General features: G+C 48.2%; 1 protein-coding gene and 1 long non-coding RNA gene across 2 annotated transcripts; one reads left to right on the plus strand and one right to left on the minus strand.

Annotated features, from left to right (window-relative positions):
- LOC111144218 (LHFPL tetraspan subfamily member 4) lies at window positions 1-26,578 on the minus strand. The gene is made up of 3 exons (XM_022498430.1): window positions 26,173-26,578; window positions 3,942-4,178; window positions 1-1,239 (listed from the first exon to the last, which is right to left on the minus strand). Exons 1-3 carry the CDS (start codon window positions 26,576-26,578, stop codon window positions 1,139-1,141), a joined length of 744 nt encoding a protein of 247 aa, XP_022354138.1. The 3' UTR covers window positions 1-1,138.
- LOC111144219 lies at window positions 7,392-12,748 on the plus strand. Its single transcript, XR_002640374.1, has 3 exons — window positions 7,392-7,480; window positions 11,162-11,271; window positions 12,728-12,748. It is a non-coding gene; the product is annotated as an uncharacterized LOC111144219 (long non-coding RNA).
- Window positions 26,579-26,760: the final 182 nt, after the last annotated feature.

A 26,760-nucleotide genomic window follows, 5' to 3' on the forward strand; every position in this document is an offset into this window, starting at 1 on the left:
ACACACACGCTCACACACACACTCATGCCTCAGCTCCAAGCACTGCCCATTGGGCTGTAGACCCTGGGCATATCGCAAGGCGAGAGGTGGGCAAGGAGGAAAAAGTGGAGGTGGGGATAGGGTTACAAGGCCTGGGGATGGGGACAGGGGGTACCCTGTTCAGAGGTGACCTGCAAGTTCAAGTTATGCAGAAAAAGTATCAAAGAGGCAAGACAATCTCTGCCCTTGGCAGATGCCCGGGTTTGGGGCATGAGAAGGGGCAGAGGGGTGATGCATCCCCTAATTCCCCATTCTTGGTCCCCCCTCCCAAAACCCCAGCCCTGACAACAGGGCCAAGAAGTCTGCGCTGTACAAAACAGGCCAGGGTCAAGGGTCCAGTAACTGGTGAGACATCCCAGCAGAGAAAAGGCCAGGCCAGCCTGAGGCTGAGCCCCCTCCAGCCCCAGCTGCCATGGTCAGATGTCACCAAGACAGGACTCAGAGCGCCGCCTCCTACTGCTTCCAAAGCCTGTCTGTCCTCAGACTCTGGGCTGTTCAGGACCCCAATCAGCAGCTGACAGGGAAGCCCTGTGTTTTCTCTCTTGGTGCAGCTCAGACTCCTTTGGGAGAGGTGAAAACAGGCTGGCGCGGGCAGCAGAGAGGCCCCGAGGAGGCAGGTGGTGCCTGGAGCTCTGTGATGATGTGATGGAACCATCATCAGGGGGGAGAAAACAGGAAAGAGTCCGGTCCACCCTGGGCCAGTGTCCTGGGTAAGTTTCTGTAGGAGACAGGGACCAGAGGAGGCAAGGATGCAGCCAGGTGGGAGCCCTCCAGACTGACAGGGCCTGGGGAACCGGAACCGCAGCGCCACTTCCCCTGGAGACTCTGTGGGGGCCCCGGGCCGGCCTAGAGAGGAAGGGAGAAGCCCAAGGGCCCAGGGCTCTGGCTCCCTTAGGTCAGTTGAGGGAGAAGCAGAATCAGGCCCTCCCGCACGCTGCATCCCAGCCCCAACCTCTTCAAAGCCCGGAGCTACAGGCAGGTAGCAGGTGAGCAGTCAGTCCTGGATGGGGTCTTCCCTCGGAGCTTGAATGAAGGGATGAGAGGGCAGGCAACGGGACAAGCTGAGGACAGGTCAATTCCCGGGCTGTGATCCTGGCCCTCAGGGTCCCTGTGAGTGAGCGACGGGACAGGGGAGGACTCCCCATCCGGAGACATCACCCCCTGGCCGCAACACGGAGCTTACTGTAGAGCCTACAAAATCTATGAGAGAAAAAGAATTGGAGAAAGTCAGAGACTACCCAGCATTGGGGCTCCCCTCGGCCACTCCTCAGGGCAAAGCTGGGCAGGGGAGTGAGCTGCACAGAGTCGGAAAACCAGCCAGGCCTCTGGTTAGCTGGATGGTCCTGAGCAGGCCATTCAACCCTTCTGAGACTTGATTTCCTCATCTGTACAGCGGGCATAACAGCCTACTTCACAGGGTGAATCCGAAGAGTGAAAAAAACATAATTCCAGCCAAGGACTTTTCACAATGTTTAGTGCATAGTAAATTCTGGAAATGAGAGCAATTTATTTGTGTTTTTACTTTTGTCCCAGAGGTCTGGCTCAGAACTGAAGTGTGAGGCTCACTCATCTTGAACTCCCAATGAGGGACACACACACACAGACACACACACACACCCGACGCTGAGGTATGACAAACTGGGGCTCCTTCACCTCACTTTAAACACCGAGCTGAGGGCACTTTGGGGAGGAAGGAGAGGACGCTGGGTGGGCCCATCCCCCATGGGCCCATCCCCCATCCCCCATCCCCACACCTCTTCTTCAGAAAGACCACGTGGCTCTTAGTCATGCACTTCTGGAAGCTGCCACCAGAGGGCAGGCCCTGACCTCACACCAAGACTACAGGAACCCACCAGGCATCAGGGTCTCCAGGGATAGGAGCCTCAGAGACAGACAGGTTAGTATCGGAATAGCCCAGGAGGGCCCTGAGAAAGGAAACAGGCAGCCCGGAAGAGCCTGGCCTTTCAACTTTGGACCTGGGTTCAAATCCTGACCACACTGCTTCATGACCTTGGACAAGTTACTGGACCTCTGCAGACCTCACCTTTCTCATTTGTAAAATGGTGGTCATGATGCTTGCCTGGTGGGGTCTTGAAGAGTGACAGCTTCTAATGAGTATTCACCAAGTGGCCCCTAATAGACATAATCTTTCTTCCTCATCGGACAACCCTGTGAACTGGTACTATTTCCACCGCCCTTATTTGAGGAAGCCAGGAAACTAAGGCTCAAGGAGGTGCAGTCCCCAGCCTGCTTTCAACTCAGAGGCCTTCAGTCCAAGGGTTCCACCACAATACTCAACCACCTCCTGCCAGATGAGATTATAACCCTCACTGCCATTATTCCCATTTTATAGATGAGACTCCAAGAGAGGAATATAATTAATGGAAAGTGCTAAATATAGACCCAGCACATTCTAATAGCTTAAGGCAGGGTGTGACTGTGAAAACCACTACTCCTGTTTCTCAGGGCAGGGCACACACACCCAGAGAGACAGGTGTCTGTTCACGGATGCCATGCCGTGCCTCCTGGTGCTCCAGGGACAGGGTGGGTCCCTGGCTCAGACCAGCTCCCCTTTGGAGAGCGATCTGGCACCATCATTACAATTTTAAGTGCGCAATTCCACTACTGGAAAAACACCAAGAAAACACTGTGTATAAGAAGACACAGACAGGGGCGCCTGGGTGGCTCAGTGGGTTAAGCCGCTGCCTTCGGCTCAGGTCATGATCTCAGGGTCCTGGGATCGAGCCCCGCATCGGGCTCTCTGCTCAGCAGGGAGCCTGCTTCCTCCTCTCTCTCTACCTGCCTCTCTGCCTGCTTGCGATCTCTCTCTGTCAAATAAATAAATAAAATCTTAAAAAAGAAAAGAAAACACAGACAAAGATGTCCAGCGTAGCATTATCAGTGATAGTAAAATCCTGGAAACCTCCCCTAAAAGTCCCTAAAAGGAAAATAGTTAAATAGTTACAGTTCCTCCATCTGACGTAATGCTAGGCACTGGATAAAAAGGGTTCTCCATAAAAGGATAAAGAAAGATCTTGAAGACATGCTCTAGGGTTGGGGACAAAAAGCAGTCTTGCGAGGAATTGGTCTGGGATGACACCTATCCTGCGTTATATGAGCATATAACATTACTGTATATTTTATAAAAGGACATATAATGTACACAGATGCATAGATAAACATCTGATAACCGGTTAGCCTGGAGTCTCCGGCCTCATGTGTAAATTTTTTCTTCATCAGATTTCAAGTTACTTGATATATACAAAATATATATATTACTTGATATATACAAAGCCCACCTGTGTGGGCTCACCGTGCAAGACCACCACCATATTTTGTACATGCCTACACCCACCCCCCATCTCAAGTAAGCATCATCCTATCCTCTGTATTTATTGTTTCTTTACTTTAAAAAGAAAATGCAGTACCACCATAAATATACTTATGATCAAACCATACATTACTGTCTCTTGGTTTTTGACTGAACTCCATGAAAATATCACTCTGTTATCTTCTGGAAATTGATTTCCCCCACTCCTCTGTCTCAATACTACGTTTCCAGGATGTATCCATCCTGTTACTTATAACTACAGTGCATGCATTTTCAGTTATGCTCCATTCCAGGATGTGAGTATATCACCACTTACTATCCATCGTCCTGTCAATGGCCATTTAGGTTGTTTTTAGTGGTCTGCTATTTGAAGCTGCTGCCACATTTCTCATGGGTTTCTACTCCCAGCTGGGTTTGCTGGGGCCCAAGCATGCAAGTGTTCGGATCTGAGGAATAACGTCAAATTGCTTTCAGGGGGATCGGACTGTCTGCACCTGTTCCAGTTTTTGCTTCATCTGTAGGACACGGTGACCCCTGGAGGCCCCACCCCCGACCCAGCCAGTGCACTCGCCTTTGTTCTCCTGCTTGAGCTCCTCCTGCAGCAGATCTGTTTGCCGGTTGCCCAGCACGAAGGCGAGGAAGGAGAGGATGAGGGCGTTGAGGATGCCGATGATGGCCAGGATGTACGCCCAGCGCACCGAACAGTCCCCCAGGGAGTACTTCCCGGTCTTGGCCCCGCACATGTCCCGGATCGTCTCGGCGTCCCAGCCGTCGGGGAAGATCATGCAGCCCAGCACGAGGCACAGAGCTGAGTGGGTGCGAGGCCGGGCGCACCGCCATGGTCAGGGAGGAAGAGAGAAGGGGTTGAGTACTCCCAGAGCCAGAGGACCACCCCAGCCCCCGTCGACTGGCCCCCCGCAGGCCGCGCCCTCCCACTCAGTCACTCAACCCAAGAGCCTGTTAAGCCTTCCGTGGGTTCCAGAAACTATAGGGTCTGGGACGGCCTCCTGCCTCGGGGAGCAGAAACTTTCCAGGACCCCATAATGACCCCCATCAAATCGACACCTCCAGGAAGCCTTCAATGAAATACAAGGAAATAGCAATCCACGGTTACCTTCCTCTGCTCCCTTTAGCATCCTAACCATGCTTACGCCCTCCCATCCTCATCGTTCTTTATTTCTTTTTGTCATTCTTTCAACAAATATTTATTGAGCTCCATTTCCTTTTCTTCAGGACGCTGGGCACACGTTCTTATTCACACAGTCAAGCACCGGCTCAAAGAACAGACTGAGGAAAGTTCTTTCCCTTACTCGATGTACACCATGGGAATGCCCCCTATTTATGTTGGAAATCCCAGTACTGCCTCAAGGGGTAGTGCTGAAGACTGAGGGAAGTAAGGCGTGTAAGACATTCAGCCCAGTGCCTGGCATCTCCTCACTGAGGGCCCCCTGGGTGCCAGGCACTAGACTAGGGAGAGACAGGGCGCATTACTTGGACTTCAGCTTCACAGAACTTGTAGTTAGTGGGGGAAAGGTCCATTAGAGCAAAGAGGCTCAAATCCTGACCCGGCTCTTTTCTAGATGTGTGACCTCCAGCCAGTTCGTTGCCCTTTGAGACTCAGTCTTCTCATCTGTAAAATGGGGATAATGATGGTATTCAAGTGTAAAGGTTACAGGAGGCAGCAAATGTAAACACTTGACATAATAAATTCCAGGTAAATGTTAAATGTTATTATCATCATAACTAGTCATAATGATACCTTTAATAGTCACACAAATAAGGAAATAATTGGGGAGGGCGGATCTTAGTTTCAGATGGTGAGGAGGAGGAGAAGGGGCGAGGCCAAGAAGAGCCTTCTATTGAAATAGCCCCCACCTGGTTCCCTCCTGGGTATTCACTTCCTCTATTTTGAGTGACCCACCTCAGCCAATCCTGACCCACGTGGTAGCTGTAGGCTCTTCCCAATGCCCAACCTCATAGGTGGGACCCAAGCCTGAGCCAATCAGCACACGGCCCACCCAGCAAATCAGGACCCGCGGAGTTCAGTGAGCGGCAAGGACAGTGACCTTCACTTCTCCCTTGCAATGAGCGGCCAGCCCCGCGACTTGTGAGTTACCCTCGATGCTGCCCTCTTAGTGCCTGCCAGTCCCACCAGCAAGGAGGTTACTGTGTCTGAGGCCGGAAGGCTCCACACCAGGCCCGTGGGGTGCTTAACCTGAGTTTCAGGTGACAGCGATGACAAAGCAGGTGGTGGCCAGTTCTGCCCACTGTCTATAAGGCCCACCTAGTTCCCAGGGTGGGGAGGCGGCCCTCGGCTTTGTCAGTCTCTCCCTCACCTACAGTTCAAGGAAGTGCTCCCTAGGCCTCAGACTCCCATCTGACAGTGCGCAAGGTTTGCCCTCCTGTGACAGGACAGTGTCCCCCACACCCCTAGGTTGTACTCCTCATCCTGATGCAGGGCTCTCCCACGACACTGTGATATCTCTCTCTCTCTCTCTCTCTCTCTCTCTCTCACACACACACACACACACACACACACTTAGGGCTTCCTCGCTTCCCCAGTGCTTGCCTCCGCCAAGATGATTCCCCGCTAGAGCACAGCGAGTCGCTTATGGGCTGGGAAGAGCTCCTGACAAAGGGGACGGCCAATTCAGGAAGCCCTGGGGTGAGAATGAGCTTGGGGAGCTCAAGAATCCGACAAGTCTGAAGATGCACTTTTAGATACCCAAATGGAAAGGGAAGCTCGGGGTGGGGGGTGGGTGGGAATCAGTGCTGGAGACATAAATTTGGGAGCTGTGGGCAGGTAAACTCCCTGGGGCTGGCTTTAGGGAAACTGATGAGAACGGACTGAGCCCTGCGGCGCTCCGTAGGAGGAGCCTCTGGAGAGGGTCAACCCGCGTATCTCCCCGGTTTTTTGGGTTTTTTTGTTTTGTTTTGTTTTGTTTTGTTTTGTTGCAGGACGTTGCAGGACCCTCCAGGCCCCAGTCGGAGACGGGAGGAGGGTCAAACGCCCGGGGAGGGGGACGAGGAGAGAAGGAGTGCCTGGGTGTCCGAGGGCTCTTGCCCAGGTCGCGCGCACCCGCCTCCCCAGCGAGAGTCTGGGGGGAGGAAAAGAGCCTGAGAAAGGGCCAAACCCAGCCAGACTCTCTGCCTCCCCTCCCTTCCCCGCGTGCCGCGTTTCCTCTCGTTCCCGGAGCATTCCCCGTTTCCATGGAGACTGCGCCCGCATCCCCAGCTCGCAACAGCGCCGCCAGGCTCCCGAGGGCGGGCCTCTCCGCTCCGCAGCCCCCGCTCAGCCCTCACGGAGTTTCCTTCCCGTGGCCCTGCGCCCGCGCGTTCTCGCTGGCACTCTCGCGCTCACCGCTCACGTGCCTCTCCCCGGTCGCGTGCCTCCCGGTTCCTTCCTCCGGTCCACCCTTTTTATCTTTCTTGTTCTTCATCTGTCTCTTTACGGCCCTACTCTCTCGCGGGCTTGTCTCGACTGCGCTTGGGGGTCACCCTCGATCCTCCTCCCCTTGTCTAGTTAGATCTCTCCGCATTTAACATTCGTTCAACATCCCTTCTCTTCTCTCTTCCTTTTCTCGCTTCTCTTCCTTCTCTGGATCTAGCCCCTTCGCCCTCTCCTCTCCCCGGCTCTCCCTTCCTACACTGCACATGTAAATCCTGACTGCGTTATGTGCGGGGCGCCGTGCAGGTGCTGGGGAAACTGGAGGCGTGGTCCCCAAGAGAAGAGACGTGTGGGGAGGAATAAAATCAAGTCGACACACAAACAGAATAGTTATGCATGGCAAGCGGAGGAGGGATGGAAGCAGACTGGGGGTTGAGACCCAGAAGAGGCGGGTGCTAGGAAGGGGGGGGGGGGGGGCCTCTCCATCTCTAACTCACTCTGCCTCCTCTGCTCTGCAGCCCAGTACTGGGTGGCTATGTGGCTCCAGAGGCCACTGGGGGAATGGGAAACACCCAGGAGTCAAGCAAATGGAAAAAAAGCCTATCAGATGGTTTCCCTGGACCCGGGGGAAGAGAGGAATTGATTACTACAGAGACAGCCGAGGACAAGGAAGTGACCTTGCTGAGGTTCAAGCATCAGAAGATGGAGTGACTGCAGGCAAGGTGGGTTTCAGCATCCCCACGTCCTGCATGAGGAACCTGAGGCTTAGGTCTTTGGAGTCTGAGTTCAAGTCTCTCTTGGAAGACATAGACCCAGGCGCAGGGTGCCATGTGGAGGAGGGCTCCTCAATGGAAGCAATTTTGACACTTGGCCTTAGAATTCTTCACGATGAGGACTGTCCTATGCCTGGCGGGAGGTTCAGTATCGTGCCTCGCCTCTTCCTGCCAGATGCCCATGGCACCACCACCCTCAGTCATCAAGAAGAACCTCTCCAGACATTGCAAAACGTTCTCTGGGGGGCAAAAGTGTCTCTGGTTGAGAACCACTGGTCTAGGGGAAGGGGCCCTTGGGTGGGGCATCTCTATCCATCACCCTACAGTCCACTGACTGAAAGGGTTGTGACAAAATTAATAATATGAATATTCATGCTGTGGTAATAACATTCACAAACAGCATAACATGCTTAAGTACATGCCAGGGTGCAGAGCTCCTGACATCATGGTCTGGTTTAATGCTATAACGAATCTGTACCGCAGGAAAAGTCATCATCCTCATTTTACAGATGAGAAAATGGGCTCCGAGGAGCCAGCTTTCATATCCCATGTCACAGAGCTAGTCAGTGGTGGGATCTGTATTTAAACCCAGACAGGTCTTTACTTAACATTTTTCTTTTAATAGACTCACTTTTTAACTTAGAGGCATTTACTTAAAAAGTAAGCTTTATATCACTATCATAGAAAAGGAAACCAGGATCATTTGCCACAAATAGAAGGAAACTATAAATATAATGAAACCAAAACAATGTTCTTAGATTCTAGCTGGATACTTTTGCCTGCCAAATGCTCTGAGCTCTCTCTCTGTTTAGAGACTTAATAGTGTGAGAGGAGTTAAAGATATACTAGCACCAAACTGAGCCTTTCTCCCTGGAGCCATGAGACACTGGCCACTGTGCACGGCCTCGATGGGAAGCGGAACTCCTGTTCTTCCCCGTGCAGCTTTAGGGCAAGTCCGCTTCCCTCTCTGGGCCTCAGTTTCTTCATCTGTAAGATAGGGGTCATGATATCCTACTCATTTCATAGTGCTTTTGTGAGAATCAATTAGCAGGTGAGAAGAGGAACCTAAATTATAACTGGTGAAGTGGGGATGGGTTATGGCAGCTCTTGAGAAAAAGAATTCTTAGACAAAAGAGATGAGCCTTTTTCCAGGGGGTGATCTGTACATACAATGGGATGTTATTTATTCAGCCTTAAAAAGGAAAGGAATTCTGACACGTGCTACAACATGGAAGAAACCCGACACACTATGTTCAGTAAAATGTGCCAGTCACAGAAAGACAAAGACTGTAGGATCCCACTTACATGAGGTCCCTAGAGCAGTCAAATTCACGGAGACAGAAAGTAGGATGGTGGCTGCCAGGGTCTGGGGAAGGAGTATGGGGGGGTTAGTGTTTAAAGGGGACAGGGATTCAGTTTTGAAAGATGAAAAGAGTTCTGGAAGATGGGGAGATAGATGTGCTACACAACACTGTGCACTTGAGAAATGGCTAAAATGGCACATTTTATGTTATGTGGACTTTGCCATGAGGGAGGGAGAGCGAAAAAGAAAATCAGCAAGGAGAATACAGAAAATGACATGATCTATCTGCCTCCTGGACCTGTATGTAAAAGATTGAGGGGAAATGGAAATTAAATTTATAAGAGTGGTGGCTTCTTGGCAGGGATGGGGTAGGACTTTAGCCTTTAAATGTTTCAGCTTTTCAGAGTGAATGTCTTCATATACTACTCGTGAAATTTAAAAACATTTTTCAAAGAAAACACATAGGGGTGCCTGGGTGGCTCAGTGGGTTGACTCCTCTGCCTTCGGCTCAGGTCATGATCAATCAGGTCCTGGGGTCTTGGGATCGAGCCCCGCATCGCATCGGGCTCTCTGCTCAGCAGGGAGCCTGCTTCCCTTCCTCTCTCTCCACCTGCCTCTCTGCCTACTTGCAATCTCTGTCTGTCAAATAAGTAGAAAAATCTTAAAAAAAAAAAAAAAAGAATACACATAGAAGCTTACATATCTGTAAACACTTCTAGAAGTATAGGGAAGCAGTTTAATGATGGATACCTCTGAGGTGTGGACTGGGCGGTGGGCAGGAAGGGAGGAGGGAGGGGACACTTTGCATTCTATGCCATCCTGTGCTATTGAATGTGTCTAATATCTGCATATATTACTTCTGTAACAAAAACTCCATTATTATGTCCAATCCTATTCCGTCTATCCCAGGCCATGAAATCCTCTTAAGCTTTTTTTAAAAATTAAGAAACTAAAAGACAGTTAAAAGGAATTTGGGAATGAAAGTTGAGTGAGACCAGAAGTAGTGAAGAATTAAGAATTAAGAAGAGCGTATGTATGATACACTCACATGTTTATTTTCTTCAAAGCTTGTGCTATAAATGTACCCTCGTATAAAGCTTTTTTAGTTTTGTTTTAAATAGGCTCCATGCTGGGCATGAAGCCCAACTTGGGGCTTGAACTTGTGACCCCAAGATCATGACCTGAAATGAAATCAAGAGTTAGACGATTAACCCACTGAGCCACCCAGGGGCCCCTATAGAAAGGTCTTTAATGATGCATTTTATGCTCAGTTCTTTTAATAGCATTTCACTGTAACACTAGTACACCATCCTCAAGGGACATCTGCTAAGCTGGGCACTCCAAGAGGGAGGCCTCTGTTTTGGCTCAGTTGCCCCCTCCATGCATGACACACCACAGTGGCTACCCTTTTCTGGGGGTCAGACTGCGTGTCCTCAGGGCTTTCTGTCCCTGGGCAGACTCCACAGAGGTTTGCCATAGACTGAATTGTGTCCCCACAAAATTCACGTGTTGAAGCCCTAACCCCGGGTGTGATAGTATTTGGGTGTGGACCCTTTGGAAGGTAATTAGGGTTTGGGGAGGTCTTGAGGGTAGGGCCTCATGATCGGGTAAGTAACCTTATAAGGGGAGACAGCAGGGACCCTGCTCCCCGCACCCCTACCAGGTCAGGACACAGCCAGAGGGCACCTCTTTGAGGATGGGTGAGGACGCTCAGGGAACAGAACCTTGCCTGAGGAGGAACAAATTTGCCGCATCTTAGAGCCACACAGCTGAGAAAAAGTGTGATCCCTTTATGCACAGTTTAAAGACAGGCAAAACTCACCTACAGGATGGAAAATCAGACAAGTGATTACCTTTGTGGTTAGTGACTGGAAGGGGACATGAGGTTCCTGATCTGGATGCTATTTCCACAGGCAGGTTCGCTTTGTGGAAATTCTCTGAGCCACAGAGGGGACATTTTCTGTCCTTTTCTCTAAATGTGTTATACTGCAATAAAACCTGACTTTAAAAAAGGCTGTATACCATAGTGGGTAAGAAGTAAACCTCAGAATAACCAAGAGATCACTGGTTAGAGCACATCCATGCGACAGCACGCCCAGCAGTCATGGAAGGGAGGAAGGAAGCCCTTTTATGTGCTGCTGTGGGACGGCGCGTGGATGTGCTAAGTGAAGTGCAAGGTCCCGGGCAACAGATGCAAAATGATGCTAACATTTGGGGGGGTGGTGTGAGTGTGTGCGGGGGTTGGTAAGGGGGACTGTTTTCTTGCATGGAGACAAACTATTTCTGGAAGGGCCTACAAGACCCTGATAACACTGGTCACTTTTCAGGAGAGGGACAGAGTGGCAAGAGGACAGGAGGGGAGGAGACACTGAACTGACAACTTGCTGCACATTTTGGATTCAGAACCATGTGAAGAGTTACCTATCAAAGCCGTGAGGTAGGTGGGAGTTATCTGCTAACAGGTGACTATTACTAGAGATTCTCACTCACTTGGACTGAAAATAATTAAAGCAACAAAGAATGGCAATGCACAGGCCAAATGTAACTCTCAGAAATAATGGCTTAATCACAAAAACATAAAAATGAAAACCCCTTTTGACTGACCTTGCCAATTTCCGGGAATTTATCTGAAGAAAAAGCTCACAGATATGCTCTCAGATCAAGCTACAAGGATGTCTGTCACATTATTACTTATAAGAGAAAAAAGAGGGGCACCTGGGTGGCGCAGTCGGTTAAGCATCTGAGTCTCAGATATTAGGGGGGGTCACCCCACAGCCGCCCCCCACCCCAGTGCTCAGCATGGAGTTTGCTTGGGACTCTCTCTCTCCCTCTCCTTCTGTCCCTCCACACTGCATGCCCTTTTTTTCTCTAAAATAAATAAAAATAAATCTTTAAAAAAGAGAGGGGTGGGGCGCCTGGCTGGCTCAGTGGGTTAAGCCTCTGCCTTTGGCTTAGGTCATGATCTCAGGGTCCTGGGATCGAGCCCCACATCAGGCTCTCTGCTCAGGAGGGAGCCTGCTTCCCTCTCTCTCTCTCTGCCTGCCTCTCTGCCTACTTGTGATCTCTGTCTGTCAAATAAATAAATAAATAAAATCTTTAAAGAAAAAAAGAGGGGGGTACTTGGGTGGCTCAGTCAGTTAAAAGTCTGCCTTCCACTCAGGTCATGATCCCGTGTCCCGAGCCCCACATCGGGCTCCCTGCTCAGCGGGGAGTCTGCTTCTCCCTCTGCCTCTACTGCTCCCTGCTTGTGCTCTTGCTTTCTCGCTCACTCTCTCAAATAAATAAATAAAATCTTCTTTAAAAATAAAAATTTTAGGGACGCCTGGGTGGCTCAGTTGGTTAAGCAGCTGCCTTTGGCTCGGGTCATGATCCCAGCGTCCTGGGATCGAGTCCCACATCGGGCTCCTTGCTTGGCGGGGAGCCTGCTTCTCCCTCTGTCTCTGCCTGCCATTCTGTCTGCCTGTGCTTGCTCTCTCTCCCTCTCTCTGACAAATTAAAAAATAAATAAATAAATAAATAAAAATAAAAATTTTAAAAAGAGAGAGAGAAAGGAGGAGAGGGAGAAATAATAAAGGAAGAATGGAAAGAAAGAAACAATATCCAGCAATATGGGAATACAGTTCTTTCCTGTCACAGAATGTCACTCAGCTATGAAACTTGAATATGAATCTCCTCAGGTAGCCATTGAGGAAGATTTAATGATACAGAAAATCTTATGCTATGTTAGGTTTCCAGAGGCTGTAAAAATTAACATGCAATATAATTTCACTTCAGGGAAAAAACACTTACATAGAGCAAACAGTCATACAACATTTACCATCCCGGGCACTATAGGACTTTATGTACTTTATGTCATCCACACAATAATCTGCATTATTATTTTCTTTTTACAGATGAGGACACTGAGGCACAGAGAGGTTATCCAAGTTACCCAAAGTCACACAGCTGGTAAGATGCAAAACCGGCTGGCAAGTTTGAACCCAGTAAGCCTGGCTCCAGAATCTGCCAGTAACCAGTACTCTCCACCGTTCGGACTGTGGGCCAGGCAGTTAAGAATGACTGATTCTGGGAGTGTGAGATTATGGATATAATTTTGCTCATCTATAGTCCCCAGTTTTTCTACAAAGAACAATGATAACATTACAAAGCAGTAAAGGTCTTAGAAAAAGGGGGGCACACAGAGCAGCAACGCAGCACAGAACTCATGGCCAGCTGCTTGTGTCCCCTGTGAGTCCCTCCCTGGGGTTAAGGAAAGGATCAGGCTGCGTGTGGAGTTGAGGGGAGCCCAGTGAAGAATCTGTCCACACTGGGACCACCACTTTCCAAGGTGCTGCTTCCCCAGCACCCCTGGCCCTAGGGGGCTGTAGGGAAAACCTCTGACAGGCTGAGCCCCGCTAAGGGAAGGAGGGTGTCTACAGGCCCCTCACTACCAAGGCTGAGTGCTGGCTCTGCTTCCCCAGGGCAGGCCCTGCTCTTCTGAAGGAGACCAGGCCTCTCCTAACAGTCACCTCCAACTCACTGAAGATCCAGGCCCAACCTTAATGCCTGTATCAACCTGGGATGCTGGGGGTCGGGACACCTGTGCCTGGGCTCACCATCCCCCATCCAGCACCCAGAGGCTAGGAGGCACCCTGACTCCCCCTCCCCCGACCCCCACATCTAATCCATTCCCAAGGTCAACCAACTTGACCTCCAAAAATATCCAGGATCCGACCTCTCCTCTCCAGTTCCACTGCACCCATGTGTCCAAGCTGCCATGATCTCCCTCCTGGAGGACCACAGTGGCCTAACTCCTTCTCAGCTCCCACACTTACCCCATCATCAGCTGTTCTCTGCTCAGCATCCACAGTGAACTTTCAGAAATGGATGGTGCCATGCCCCTGCTCAGCGCCCTCCGAAAGCTCAGGCACTCAGAACAACGCGCTGCCACAGGCTGCCCACCTTTCCCTCCAGCCATGAGGCCTCCACTCCCTACACTCCCGCCCACACTGGCTTCCTTTCTGTCCCTTAAGACCTGTCAAGTTCAGCCCCACCTGGAGGCCTTTGTATGGACTGTTCCCTCCTCCGGGGAAGCTCTTCCAATGTAATCCAGTCCCCAGTTCCTGGTTCCTGATCTTGAGGACACTACAGTTTAGGAGGGGGACTATTCAGAAAACAGATAATTGTGGGTGGGGGGATGGGTGAAATCGGTGAAGGGGATTAAGGGGACACTTATCGCAGTGAGCACTGAGTCATGTATGGAACTGTCACATCATTATACTGCACACATGAAGCTAGTAGAACGCCGTACATCAACTATACTGGAATTAAAATAAAATTTACCCCCAAAAAAGAAGACAAATAATTATGTCTGGTGTCACAGATTACCATCATTTTGTGTGGTTATCATTTGGGAACCGTATTCAGTATTTACTTCCCCAGCCCCAGGCCCAGCCTACAGCGGAGCCCATAGCCTCTTAATAACCTTTGAATCACCCCATCCATGCATCCCCATTGTCCTGGCTCCCCCTAGCCCCATCTTCTCTCTGGTCTGGTCAGAAGTCTCCTGCTGCTCTCCCCGCAGCCTGTCTGGTCCCTCCAGCTCAGACCAAGCCCTCTCAGATGGCTCTGTTCCTCTGGGTCCCCCTCTGTTTCCTCCAGGCACGTGTCCTTTCTCAAGGCCATCCTTCTCTGTTTCTCAGTTGCTAATCTGAGCAGCTGCTCTTGCTTCTTTTCTGGCTCCTCCCCTACCTACCTCTAAAAGGCCGGTGTTTCTAGACTCTCCCCTTCTCCCAGCACATACTCTCCACGGGGCAATTTCACCCACTCTTAGACTCATTCGATGGTGCCTCACATCTCCGTCTCCAGCGGAGACTGCTGCCCTGGGCTCCCAGCCCGAATACCAGTTGCTTGTCAGACCTTTCCTCTTGCACACCAGAGGGTCTGCCAACTCAACATTTCCCAAACTGACCCGATCTACCTCCTGCAAGTTTGGGAATATCAGTCCAGGGACCCAGTCATCCAGGGAAGAAACCTGGAGTCATCTGTAACACCTGCCTTGTCCTCCCTGCCGGATAGCCGCTGGTCTCCCATACAGGTCTCCCGTCTTCCTCCTCCTCCTCTCTCCCTGCTGCCTTAGCACTTCTCACAAGGACCACAGGCTCCTTGCCTCCCATCAAGCCTCCATCTAGTCCACCCCTGCAGCGGCCACCTCAGTCATCTTACTAAATCCAACATCTGGGCCTGGTGACTCCCATGCCTAAAAGCGGATGCCCATGGAGCACCTGGGTGGCTCAGTCAGTTAAGCATCTGGCTCTTGGTTTCGGCTCAGGTTGTGATCTCAGGATCATGAGATCAAGCCCAGCACTGGGCTCTGTGCTAGGTGTGGAGACTGCTTGAGATTCTCTCTCCTTCTGCCTTTGCCCCTCCCTCTTGTTCTCTCTCTCTCTCTCTCTCTCTCAAAATAAATAAATAAATAAATCCTTTTTAAAAAATAAAGAAAAAAAAGCAAATGCCCATCACATATGGATAAGACCCAAACTCCAAGACCCAACTTTGAAAGCTCTCCATAGCCAGTCCTACCTGCCTCTTCAGGCTTATCTTCTCAGTCTTCCCACTCTTCCATCTGTCCTCCCTTATTGTAGCACAGACAATGGAATGTGGGAGCCAAAGTGTTTTGATCCAAGTCACACACCAGCTAATAATAAGTGCTAACAGTTCTTGAGGGTCTCCTTTGTGCCAGGTCTGTACAATATTCACAATCAATGTTTCAACAGCCCCCGAGGTAGTTACTATTATTATCCCTATTTTACAGATGAGAAAACTGAGATGTGTAACCTTCTTAAAGACACTTAGCTGGTAATGCCACACTTAGCATTCGAATTCAGGTTGTCTGACCACTGAATATGCTGCCTCCAAAGGAGTGGAGGGTAGAGCTAGGACTTAAATTAGATGTCATCATTCACTCATTCAACAGACACTTATTAAGCACCGACTATGTGCCAGGCACAGACTCCTGGTCCAGGACTCTCATTATACCATTAAACTTCTCTGGGATTAAAGTAAGGTTGATAATGATGAATAACATAACATGGGGATGAAAAAAAAAAGACACAAATGAGAGGTTTCAGAACGAGAATACTTCAGTCAGTCCTTGTTCTCTTGACCCTTCCAACTCCTCCAAATCACCCTCTCCACTGATAACCAGATGTGATATGTACCCCCCCACTCAGCTCAAAACACTTCAAGGCTGTTGTAGATACCACACTAAACCCAGGACAGAACTGACAATTTGAGATATTGATGAGAATATGTTGAGAAAAAACAAGTTTCACCATGGGGAAAACATCCATAGACAAAGTCAAAAGATCAACTGGAAACAACATTTGTAACTCATATCACAGACAAGGAGTTAACTTTCTTAATATATAAAAAGATCCCTTTTTTTAAAGATTTCATTTTTTTAAAAGATTTCATTTATTTATTTGACAGACAGAGATCACAAGTAGGCAGAGAGACAGGCAGAGAGAGAGGAGGAAGCAGGCTCCCCGCTGAGCAGAGAGCCTGATGAGGGGCTCGATCCCAGGACCCTGAGATCATGACCCGAGCCGAAGGCAGAGGCTTTAACCCACTGAGCCACCCAGGCGCCCCTAAAGATTTCATTTTTAAATAATCTCAGTACCCAATATGAGGCTCAAACTTAAAACCCCAAAATCAAGAGTCACGCACTCTACTGACTGAGCCAGCCAGGTGCCCCACAAAATGTTCTCACATATCCAAGAGGGAAAATGCCATTAACTTGATATATATATGAGCTGACAGTTTATATAAATGATATATATGTAGGGACACCTGAGTGGCTTAGTCAGTTAAGCAGCTGGCTTTGGCTCAGGTCATAATCCCAGGGTCCTGGGATCGAGTTCCACATCGGGCTCCCTGCTCAGCGGGGATCCTGCTTCTCCCCTGCTTGTGCACTCACTCTCTCTCTCTCCTTTCTGACAAATAATAAATAAAATCTTTTTAAAAAAGGATACATATAAAAGGTGCTCGACTTCACTCATAATTAGAGAAGGGCCAATTACTACTATAAGAGTATTTTTTTACACATCAGGTGGGCAAAAATAAAATATCTGATAACATATTCTGTTGACAAGGAAGTGGGGTAACAGGTACTTTTATATGTTGCTGCTGGGAGGGTAACTCTGTACAGTTCCTACAGAGGGGACTATGGCAGGATCTGTCAAAATTGTAAATATACAGACCATTTAATCCAGTAATTCTGCTCTAGGTCTTTATTTTGTCCTTATACGCACATATGTGTCAAATTATTTATATACAACATTATCCACTGAAATATTGTTATAGCAAAATATTGTAAACAACTTAAGTATTGATAAGATAAATGATGACAAATCTATACAAAAGTATATTTTGCAGCTCTTGAGAAAAAATAGCTCTTTATACACTAAAGTGGAACAATCCTAAACAACATAGTATGGTGGGGTGATGGTATGTGATATCTTGATTGGGACATAAAAGGCAGTGTCATGGCCAAAACAATCTTCAAAAAAGAACACAGTAGCGGGACGCCTGGGTGGCTCAGTTGGTTGGGCGGCTGCCTTCGGCTCGGGTCATGATCCCGGCGTCCTGGGATCGAGTCCCGCATCGGGCTCCTTGCTCAGCGGGGAGCCTGCTTCTCCCTCTGCCTCTGCCTGCCATTCTGTCTGCCTGTGCTTGCTCTCTCTCCCTCTCTCTCTCTCTGACAAATAAATAAATAAAATCTTAAAAAAAAAAAAAAAAGAACACAGTTGGAAGACTCATAATTCCTGATTTGAAAACTCACTACAAAACAGCAGTCATCAGGATATTACGGTACTTGCGTAAGGACAGACATACAGAGCAGTGGAATAGAACAGAGTCCAGAAGTAAACCCATGCATCTATGGTTAACTAAGTTTTGACAAGGATGCCAAGACTATTCAATTGAAAGAGAATCATCTTTTCAATAAATGGTGCTGGGACAATAGGGGAGCTACATGCAACCTTACCCCACATACAAAAATTAACTTAAATGGATCAGACACCTAAATGTAAGAGCTAAAACTATAAACTTGATAAAAACAGAGGTACATTTTTTGCGTCGGTTGGGGTGCCTGGGTGTTTCAGTTAATTAAGCACCGTTCCCCTCTTCAGGTCCCCGCTCAGCGGGGAGTCGGCTTCTCCCTCTCCCACTGCCCCTCCCCCTGCTGGAGCTCTCATGCTTTCTCTCTCTCAAATAGATAAATAAAATATTTAAAAAAAAATTTTTTTTGTGCTCTTGGATTTACAAAAGATTCTTAGATATGCCCCCAAAAGCACAAGAACACAAGGAAAAAAGAGATAAACCGGATTTTGTACAAATTCAAAACTTTTGTATTTCAAAGAAAACTATCAAGAGAGACAAAAGACAGCCACAGAATGGAAAAAAATATTTGCAAATCATATATCTGATAAGGGACTTGTATCAAAAATATACAAAGAACTCTTACACTCAATAATAAAAAAATAACCCAGTTTAAAAAATGGGCAAAGGATCTAAATAGATATTTCTCCAAAGAAGCTATACAAATGGCCAGTAAGCACATGAAAAGACTCTCAACACCGTGAATCATTTGGGAAATACAAATCAAAACCACAATGAGACACCAGTCCACAGCCGGTAGGATGGCTATAATTTTAAAACCGGTAACAACAGTGCTGATGAGGTATAAAGAAATAGGAACCCTCATACACTGCTCCTGGGAATGCACAATAGTGCTGCCACTTTGGAAAACAACCTGGAAGTTTCTCAAAATGTCAAATATAGAGTTGCCATTTGAGCCACCAATTCCACTCCTAAGTATCTACCCAAGAGAAATGACCACGTGCATCCATGCAGAAAGTTGTACACCAATGTTCATAGCAGCACTATTTGTAACGGCCAAAAAGTTGAAACAACCCAAATGTCCATCAACCCATGAATGAATCAACAAAATGTGGTCTATCCATATATTTCAACATTGTGGCCATAAATGGCCACAAAGAGGAATAAAGCACTGGCAGGTGCTACGACATGAGCGAACCTTGGAAACATCCTGCGAAATGAAAGAAGCTGCAAGGACTGCATGACGGAGGATTTCATTTGTTCGGGTTTTTGGGTTTTTTTTTTTTTAAGATTTATTTTTTTGGTAAGATTTTATTTATTTACTTGTCAGAGAGAGTGAACACAGACAGAGTGGCAGGCAGAGGCAGAAGGAGAAGCAGGCTCCCCGCTGAGCAAGGAGCCCAATGCGGAACTCGATCCCAGGACGCCGGGATCATGACCTGAGCCGAAGGCAGCCGCTAACCAACTGAGCCACCCAGGCGTCCCTAAGTTTTTATTTTTAAGGGGCTCCTGGGTGGCTCAGTCGGTTAAGCTTCTGCCTCCGGCTCAGGTCATGATCTCAAGGTCCTGGGATCGAGACTCATATCTGGCTCTCTGCTCAGCGGGGAGTTTGCTTCTCCCTCTCCCTCTGTGAATTCTCTCATTCTCACTCTCTCTCAAGTAAATAAATAAATAAAAATCTTTAAATTTTTTTAAAATTTATTTTTAAGTAATCTCTACACCCAACGTGGAGCTTGAACCCACAACCCTTAGATCAAGAGTTACATGCTCCACAGACTGAGGCAGCCAGGTGCCCTTGAATGATTTCATTTCTATGAAATGGCCAGAACAGGCTAAGATAGAGAGAAAGAAAGTCAGTTAGTGGTTGTGTAGAGGCTGGGGAGGTTGGGTGGGAGAGCTTTGCCGGGGTGAGACCTAAAGGGTATAAAGCTTCTTGAGGTAATGAAAATATCTTACAACTGGTTGTGGTAATGGTTGTACAACTCTATAAATATGCTGAAAACCACTGAATTATACACTTCATATGGATAACCTATACGGCATAGAGTTATAGCGCAATAAAACCGTTACCAAAAAAAAAAAACAAAAAAAAAAAAACGGAGAGCGGCGCAGTGTAGCATCTTCCTTTCTCTCTCCTTGGTCACTCATTCTGAGGTCTCCTGCCAACACATGAGAGCGCTCAGAAGTGGGTCCTTCAGCCCCAGATACCCTTAGATGACCACAGCCCCTGCTGCAGTCTTGGTTCTAACTTCAGGAGCGACGTTGAACCACAACTGCTCATCTGAGCTGCTCCCAAATTCCTGTGACTCACAGAAACTGAAAAAATAATGGCCTGTTGCTTTAAGCCACTAAGTTTTGGAGTAATTTGTTATACAGTTATAGATAACTAATATGCCATTTTAGCAAAAATAACAACAATAATAATAATAAGTGTCTGCATTTGCGTGTCTATTTCCGAGATTTCTTGGAAGAGATACTAAAGGCACTGGTGACAGTGGCTGCCCCAGAGAACTCTGGGAGGACCAGTGGGGAATGAGGACAGGAAGGAAGACTGATGTCTGATTGTCTACCTTTTTTTCCCTTTTGAATTTTGTATCATGTGCCTAATTAATTATTCCCCCAAAAAACCTTCAAAAAAATACATGCTGACAGATGAAGTCCATAAACTCCCGACCATGGCTTAGAAGCCTCCACAGTCTAGCTTCCCATTTTGAACACTCACCACTCCCTGCCCTAATTGTTGGTAGTCCCCAAAACATAAAACACACCAAACTATTTTCTATCTTCACGCCTGTCTCTTCTGCCTGGCTGCCCTTCTCTTTCCGGCCCATCCTCCCAAGACTCAGCTCAAATGCTGGAACTTTTTGGAAGACTTCCCTGGCTGTCCGTAACTGTGTTCCCTTCGTGCCCCCAGAATACTCTCGGCTTGATTCAGTCATTTCGCATGCCAGGCACACAGGAGCGATGATCTGTCTTCTTCCCTGCCTCTCCCATGACCCTGTGAGCTGTGTGGCAGCGGGGACTCTTACTCTGGATTCCCGGAGGCCAGCGCTGTGCCCGACACAGAGGAGGCTGTTAGTAAAGGACGGATGTGAGAAAGGAAGGGTGCAGGGAGGGAGAGTGGAAAAAAGGAAAGAGGGGACAGGTTGGGGAGGAAGAAAGACAATGGAGCGGGGAAGAAAGAAATCCCCTCCATGTGCTCAGCAGCTCATGCACATGCAACAGAGATGTACTGGGTGAACAGACTCCCAAACCAAATCCAAAACAAACCCCCAGAGAAATGGGGAGGAATGTGGGTAAATACGCTAACCAGCAGTGACCTTGCTGTTTCCAGCCCAGAAACCCCTGGTGATGAAGGCACACACCTGGAAGGCTGGAAGGTACTCGTCCTCAGATTGCCAACCCCCCACCGCCATCCCCACCTTCGGTCTCCCCCAGCGCCCACTGTCCTGTTCCGGGCTGTGACTCCAGCCGCCAAGCAGGGCCGGACATACTGCACGTGCTCAGTACTGAATGAATTATGGTCAGAATCATCTCCCTTCTGTGGGAAGCAGAGCCTCACTTTGTGACATGAACTTGTTTCTTCTCTCCAGGACTAGATTTTTTTTCTTCCGTAAAAAGGCGGCTGGGCAGCTAATTGGCAAGACCCTTTTCAGCTGGCAGTTTATGACTTCTCAAGGCCTTTGATCATCCCAGCAAGTTCAAACTCTCCCACCTGAGCAGCAAGAGCTCCTCACAAGCTGCTCTTCACTTAGACTGTGTCACGGAGATGATGTGACCGTTTACTGAATGCCCACTGTCCACTATGAACACATTCGGTGCTTTTACAGCCATCACTTTGTTTTTTCTGCCACCTGAAGTAAATACAATAGTAATCTCCCCTGGGCCCCTGGCTGGCTCAGTCAGTAGAACACGGGACTCTTGAACTCAGGGTTGTGAGTTCAAGCCCCTCGTTGGGTATAGGACTACTTAAAAATAAAATCTTTAAAAACAATAGCAATAATCTCCCTTTTACAATAAGGAAACTGAGACCTAGAGAGGAAAACCCACTTATCCAAGGCCACACAGCTGGGAAGAAGCAGAGAGAGAATTCTAAGTCCTCTGCTCTTAAACCCCTACCCCAAATTATGCCCCCGGACTCTCAACCAGGCTTCCAGCTTGAACCTCTACTTCAGCCAGCAACCTCCCCTTGGCTAACCCCACCCAGCCCACGGGTGAACACTGAGCATGGACAGGTGACAGCTCTGTCTTGTGACTTGTGTATCCTCTCCCAGGTTCGTTTGGTTGTAAGAGCAAGAACTAGATCCATTCAGACTTGTTTTAAGTTTCAGCTTCACCTTTCACTAGATGTGTGACCTTTGGGCAAGTCACTTTAATAAATGAACATGCGCTGTCTAACAAATATGGAAATGTCTAGCGTCAAAGCTGGTACCTTGTGTATTCTCACTAAGTGGGAAAGACCAGGTCCAGAGTAGCAGAGGTACCTGGAGAAGCTGGCCCCTGACTCCACAAAGAGCCACCTGGGTTTTCAGCCTCTCTGCTTAACATTTGAGTGTTATGCCTAAAACCTCCTGCCACTGCCCCCATCACTAATGCCCCTCTATAATGCCTTCATAAATCCTTGGCCTTTCGAATCAGATAGCCCTAGTTCTCCCACTTACATTCTGTATGACCTTGGACAAATGACTCATCTCTGAGGCTTAGTGTTCTCTTCTACAAAAGAGTAATAATGGCACCTACTCCGTATCACTGTGAGGATTAAATAATAGTACTCATGTCCATGTCTAGCACATGGTCTAGCATACAGCAAAGGCTAAGAAAATATTAACTGTTTTTCCTGAATAATAACAAGAGTTGTAGTAGCTTGGAGCTGCCTGCTGATGAAAGTCCGAATGCCTGACCCACTATTCAGAGACTTGTACACTGTAGCCTCCGCCATTCCTTCCTCCCCTCTCCTCCCACTCCTCCCCTAGCTGGAGGTCACCCCCAAGCCACATGTGGTTTTCTCACCTCCGTGTCTCTGCCCATGATCTTCCTCTCCATTCAGAATGCTCTCCCCAACCTCGCACCTGTACACATCCGCACCTCCCACTCAAGCCTCACCTCCCAGTGAAGGGGCCACCTCCCGGGTTTCCACAGCACTTACAGCCAGGACATATTAGTGCTTAGACTCTCCAGAGTGAGGCTTTTCTGTCTGCGCCTGTCCTACCAGCGGTTGATTTCTCTTTTCAGGAACTGACCTTTCTCCACTGTTGGTCCATGTGTTCCAGGGACGGGAATATGGCTGAAGCCTTAGACAAAGTCATATTGATTAACTAAGAGGTGAATCCTTGGCCAAAGCCTGGGCCAATGAGAATCAGCCCTGGAACTTTTGCTGGAACCACTGACTAACAGATGTTCTTTTCCCACAGGCACTGCTAAGCTAAAGCAATGTAAATTCCAAGCTGTGAGTAGCCTTATTTATCACCTTTAGAAGAGAAGTGGACTTTAAAAATGAGCTGACACAGAGGAACCAAGAAATGGCAATAGACATTTTCTTAATAGCATTATTTGAGTATCTGGATCCATCCATGCCTAAAGCAAGTTACCTTTTTTTTTTTTTTTGAGATTTTATTTTTAAGTAATCTCTACATCCAATGTGGGGCTCAAACTTAACCATGAGATCAAGAGTCCCATACTCCACTGACTGAGTCAGCCAGGAACCCCTGAAGCAAGATACTCATAAAGAAAGATACTTTATGTGAGCCAAAAACCCTACCATCCCTATTTTATTTGATTTTTATTTATTTAAGCCATTTTGAGTTGGATTTCCGTCACTTGTCACTGAAAAAATGCTGAACACTATAGTGATCCAACTAGATGGTAAGCTTCCTGAGAGTGGAGATCTCATGATATAGACCTAAATCCTTGGGGATGAGGATCATCTCAGTATTGTCGCCCCTAGCACAGGGATGATCACAGAGCAGATAAAGAATAAATAGAGGAATAAGTATCTCTGAATTTTCCCAATGGTCCAGGGCTCTACACTTAGAAGAATCTAAAATACTTGAATAAAGTTTTACTTGAACAAGAATTCTAATTCTTTCCTGATATAAACAAGGTCTTTTGCCACTCTGCAGTTCCTCTGAGAATGACTGATTTCTTACTTTCTGAATAGAATGATCTTGGCAAAAGAGCTGTTTTAGGAGACACACAGGGCTGAAAGAGATACGTTGAATCCACTAATGTAACTGATTAGTGTCCCACTGTAAGAGTGACAAAACTGAGATTTAAGCTAAAAACAATTGCTTACTACTGTAGAGTGAATCTCTCAGGCAGAATCAGCCAAGCAAGACCCCATCCCATGACTCGTAGTCCAATGCTCTAGCTCCAGTCCTGATGTCACTTCATTAAACGAAGTGAATTGGTCACTTACCCAGAGAACTCAGAAATCTCTAACCAAAATGAAACAAACTGCTCAACTCTGCTAACTGGACTCCTCAGCCCTCAGGACAACAACACAAGGGAAAGAGCACCAGGCCAGGAGTCAAGACCTAGTTTACTCCCCTCCTGGCAATGAGACTTTGGGTAAGACCTTTTCTCTAGTCTCAGTCTCCTCTCTCTAAAATGGGGGGAGGGGAAGGTGGGATTTGAAGGAGCTGATCTCTATGATCCCTGAAATTCTGTAATTACATGGGGTTATTGGACACTTCATCAAATCCCTAAGATTAAACCCACATAAATTACAGAGAATTGGAAGGCCAAGAGGTTAGCATCCCTTCTGCAGACTCCAAATTAAGGGTGAGGGATTGAGGATTCCAGGTAGGTATATATTCTTTCCAGCTTGTCTTTGGAGGAAGAATAGAATGGAAATACATAAAATTACCTTCTATGTGCCACAGAGAAATATGGAGACATACCCCCTACACTCTACAATTGTCCTTTCTCACCTTCAAAGATCCTAGAAGACTCACATCTAAGTAGATGGAGTGAGATAGATTTGAAACAAGCTCATTACAATGTCCTCATCTGAATTAACACTTTCTTCAAAGTAGTCCTTCTGAGACTTTGAGAAATTCTTCCAGTGGGATAGTAATTCCTCCCAGTATTTGTAAAGGTCCTCTTGGGGAAGCAAACCAGCCTCATGGTTTTGCTCTCATACCTTGGCTTTCATCCCAAGTGACAATTCTCAATTTGATCACTATTGTATTTTCTACACTTGGCCCTAAGCAACTTCCAGCCATTTCTGAAAAATCATATTCTTCCTTCAAAAGATGGAGGTTTCCCTCAATGATGATGTTCAAGAAAACACACCCCACACTCCAAGGACAATTTCCTACAATGTTTTGAGCAGTGGAATCATCAGCAAGTGATATAACACCTCCTGCAGGGAGTCTCTTTGAAGAGGCCCACACTTGTTGAATGCCCTGAGGTGCTTATTTTGAAAAACCAGCTCTACTATATGATCATCACATTTTCCCTACTCTTTCTCATTCCTGGAGGGCTCCAAACTTTTCCTAACCTCACCAGTCCTCCTCCCCCGTTCCTGCTATATCCTGACCTGACTCTCCCCAGCCCAACTCTTTCCTGCCTGCAATTAGGCAAATGCCCAAGTTGCTGAATCTTCAAAATCTGCCTTAGATAGAAAGGTAGGTGGGGGTGGGGACTTTAACAGATCCTGGAATACAGTCTCAGCAGTTCTCTTACCCAAAGGTCCCTTCTCCGGTTCTTAGAGCAAGATGTCTGTCTTAGCTAAACATTTCAAAGGGTCCCAGGGATTTATTCCCATTGGGCATAGCACCAGAACCCTTCCTGCATTGGGTGGGGGGTAGCAGGTGGAGACTTGCCCTCCCAAGACCCCCGAGCTGTCCACCACCCACATTTCAACACTGGATAGACACTATAGACATGCATATCTTCCTAAGCTCCTTTATCTTAATACAGAACTTCAAAGTTTACAAGATACTCTTTCATTTGTTCTTGGAATCTTCTCCATTGTTTTACAGATGTGGAAGCCTAGCCTCAGAGAAGTAAAGTGAAACACCCAAGTTGATAATATCAGCAAGATAAAGGTCAAAGTCAGATCTCCTAATTCCCCCTACTCATGCTCTTTTTGACACAATAGAAATTGCTCATTCCTAAAGTAACTCCTCATTCAGATAATTATTTCCCCTAAGACAGCCAAAAGAGACTCCCGGAGACCCGCAGACACTCTAACATAACACTAACCCATCAGTAACTACAGTCTGCCCATATCCAAGCACACAAACTCAAAGACCTAGCTCTAAGGCTCTGTCTCCTGCCCCAAGGTGTTTCTCTCATAAATCCCCTCCCCAGTGGCTGCTGAGGGACAGCCAAGGAGGTGTGTCTTTAGACAGAGGAGCAGAATCTCTCTGACCCCTCCAAGAAGGGGTCCTGGAAGGAAGAAGCCCGGTCTTGGGCGCCTGTTCTAGGGGTTCCACCCCCACCCCTCCCCTACCTGCCAAGAGCTGCATCCAGGCGCAGATCTTGTAGACCGTGGCCGTGTTGCAGAAGAAGAAAAGCGCAAAGCAGGTGATACAGCCGAGGATCAGCACCATGGAGAGCAGCACGAAGAAGGCGGCTGCCTTGAAGGCGCCGGACGGGATGGTGCTGAAGTCGGTGAAGGAGCCTCGGCAGGTGAGCTCGCGGCCCGCCAGCCCGCTGCCCACACAGTAGTGGAAGAGGCCGAAGTAGCCAGGCTTGGGGGTGCTCACGCTGTCGCCCACCCAGTAGGGCTGGATGAAGACCACCACGTTGATGATGGCGAAGCAGATGGTGAAGATGGCCCATAGCACGCCGATGGCCCGCGAGTTCCGCATGTAGTGCTCGTGGTAGAGCTTGGAGGCCTCCTGCGAGGGCAGCATGGTGCCCGGGGGCGGGGCCGGCGGCGGCGACGGCGGCTGGCGGGGGCCGCCGGCCCGGGAGCCACCGCCGGGCTGCCGGGCTGACGGGCGGGAGCTGGGGACGCACGCGAGAAGCGGCCCTGAGCCAAGGAACTCTCGAAGGAGGGGCCTGGGGCGGAGCTGGGAGTATCTAGGGGGTAGTA

Source organism: Enhydra lutris, unplaced genomic scaffold, assembly GCF_002288905.1.
Source record: "Enhydra lutris kenyoni isolate GAN:26980312 unplaced genomic scaffold, ASM228890v2 scaffoldscaffold10, whole genome shotgun sequence".
NCBI classification, from domain to species: domain Eukaryota; kingdom Metazoa; phylum Chordata; class Mammalia; order Carnivora; family Mustelidae; genus Enhydra; species Enhydra lutris.

Excerpts from the sequence above, each read along its gene's own strand:
- LOC111144218 (XM_022498430.1), bottom strand. The coding sequence starts at position 26,578 with ATGCTGCCCTCGCAGGAGGCCTCCAAGCTCTACCACGAGCACTACATG. Across the intron at positions 4,179-26,172 it reads CTGGATGCAGCTCTTGGCAG|CTCTGTGCCTCGTGCTGGGC; the intron begins GTAGGGGAGGGG and ends GCACCCACTCAG. Across the intron at positions 1,240-3,941 it reads GCTCAAGCAGGAGAACAAAG|ATTTTGTAGGCTCTACAGTA; the intron begins GCGAGTGCACTG and ends TTTCTCTCATAG.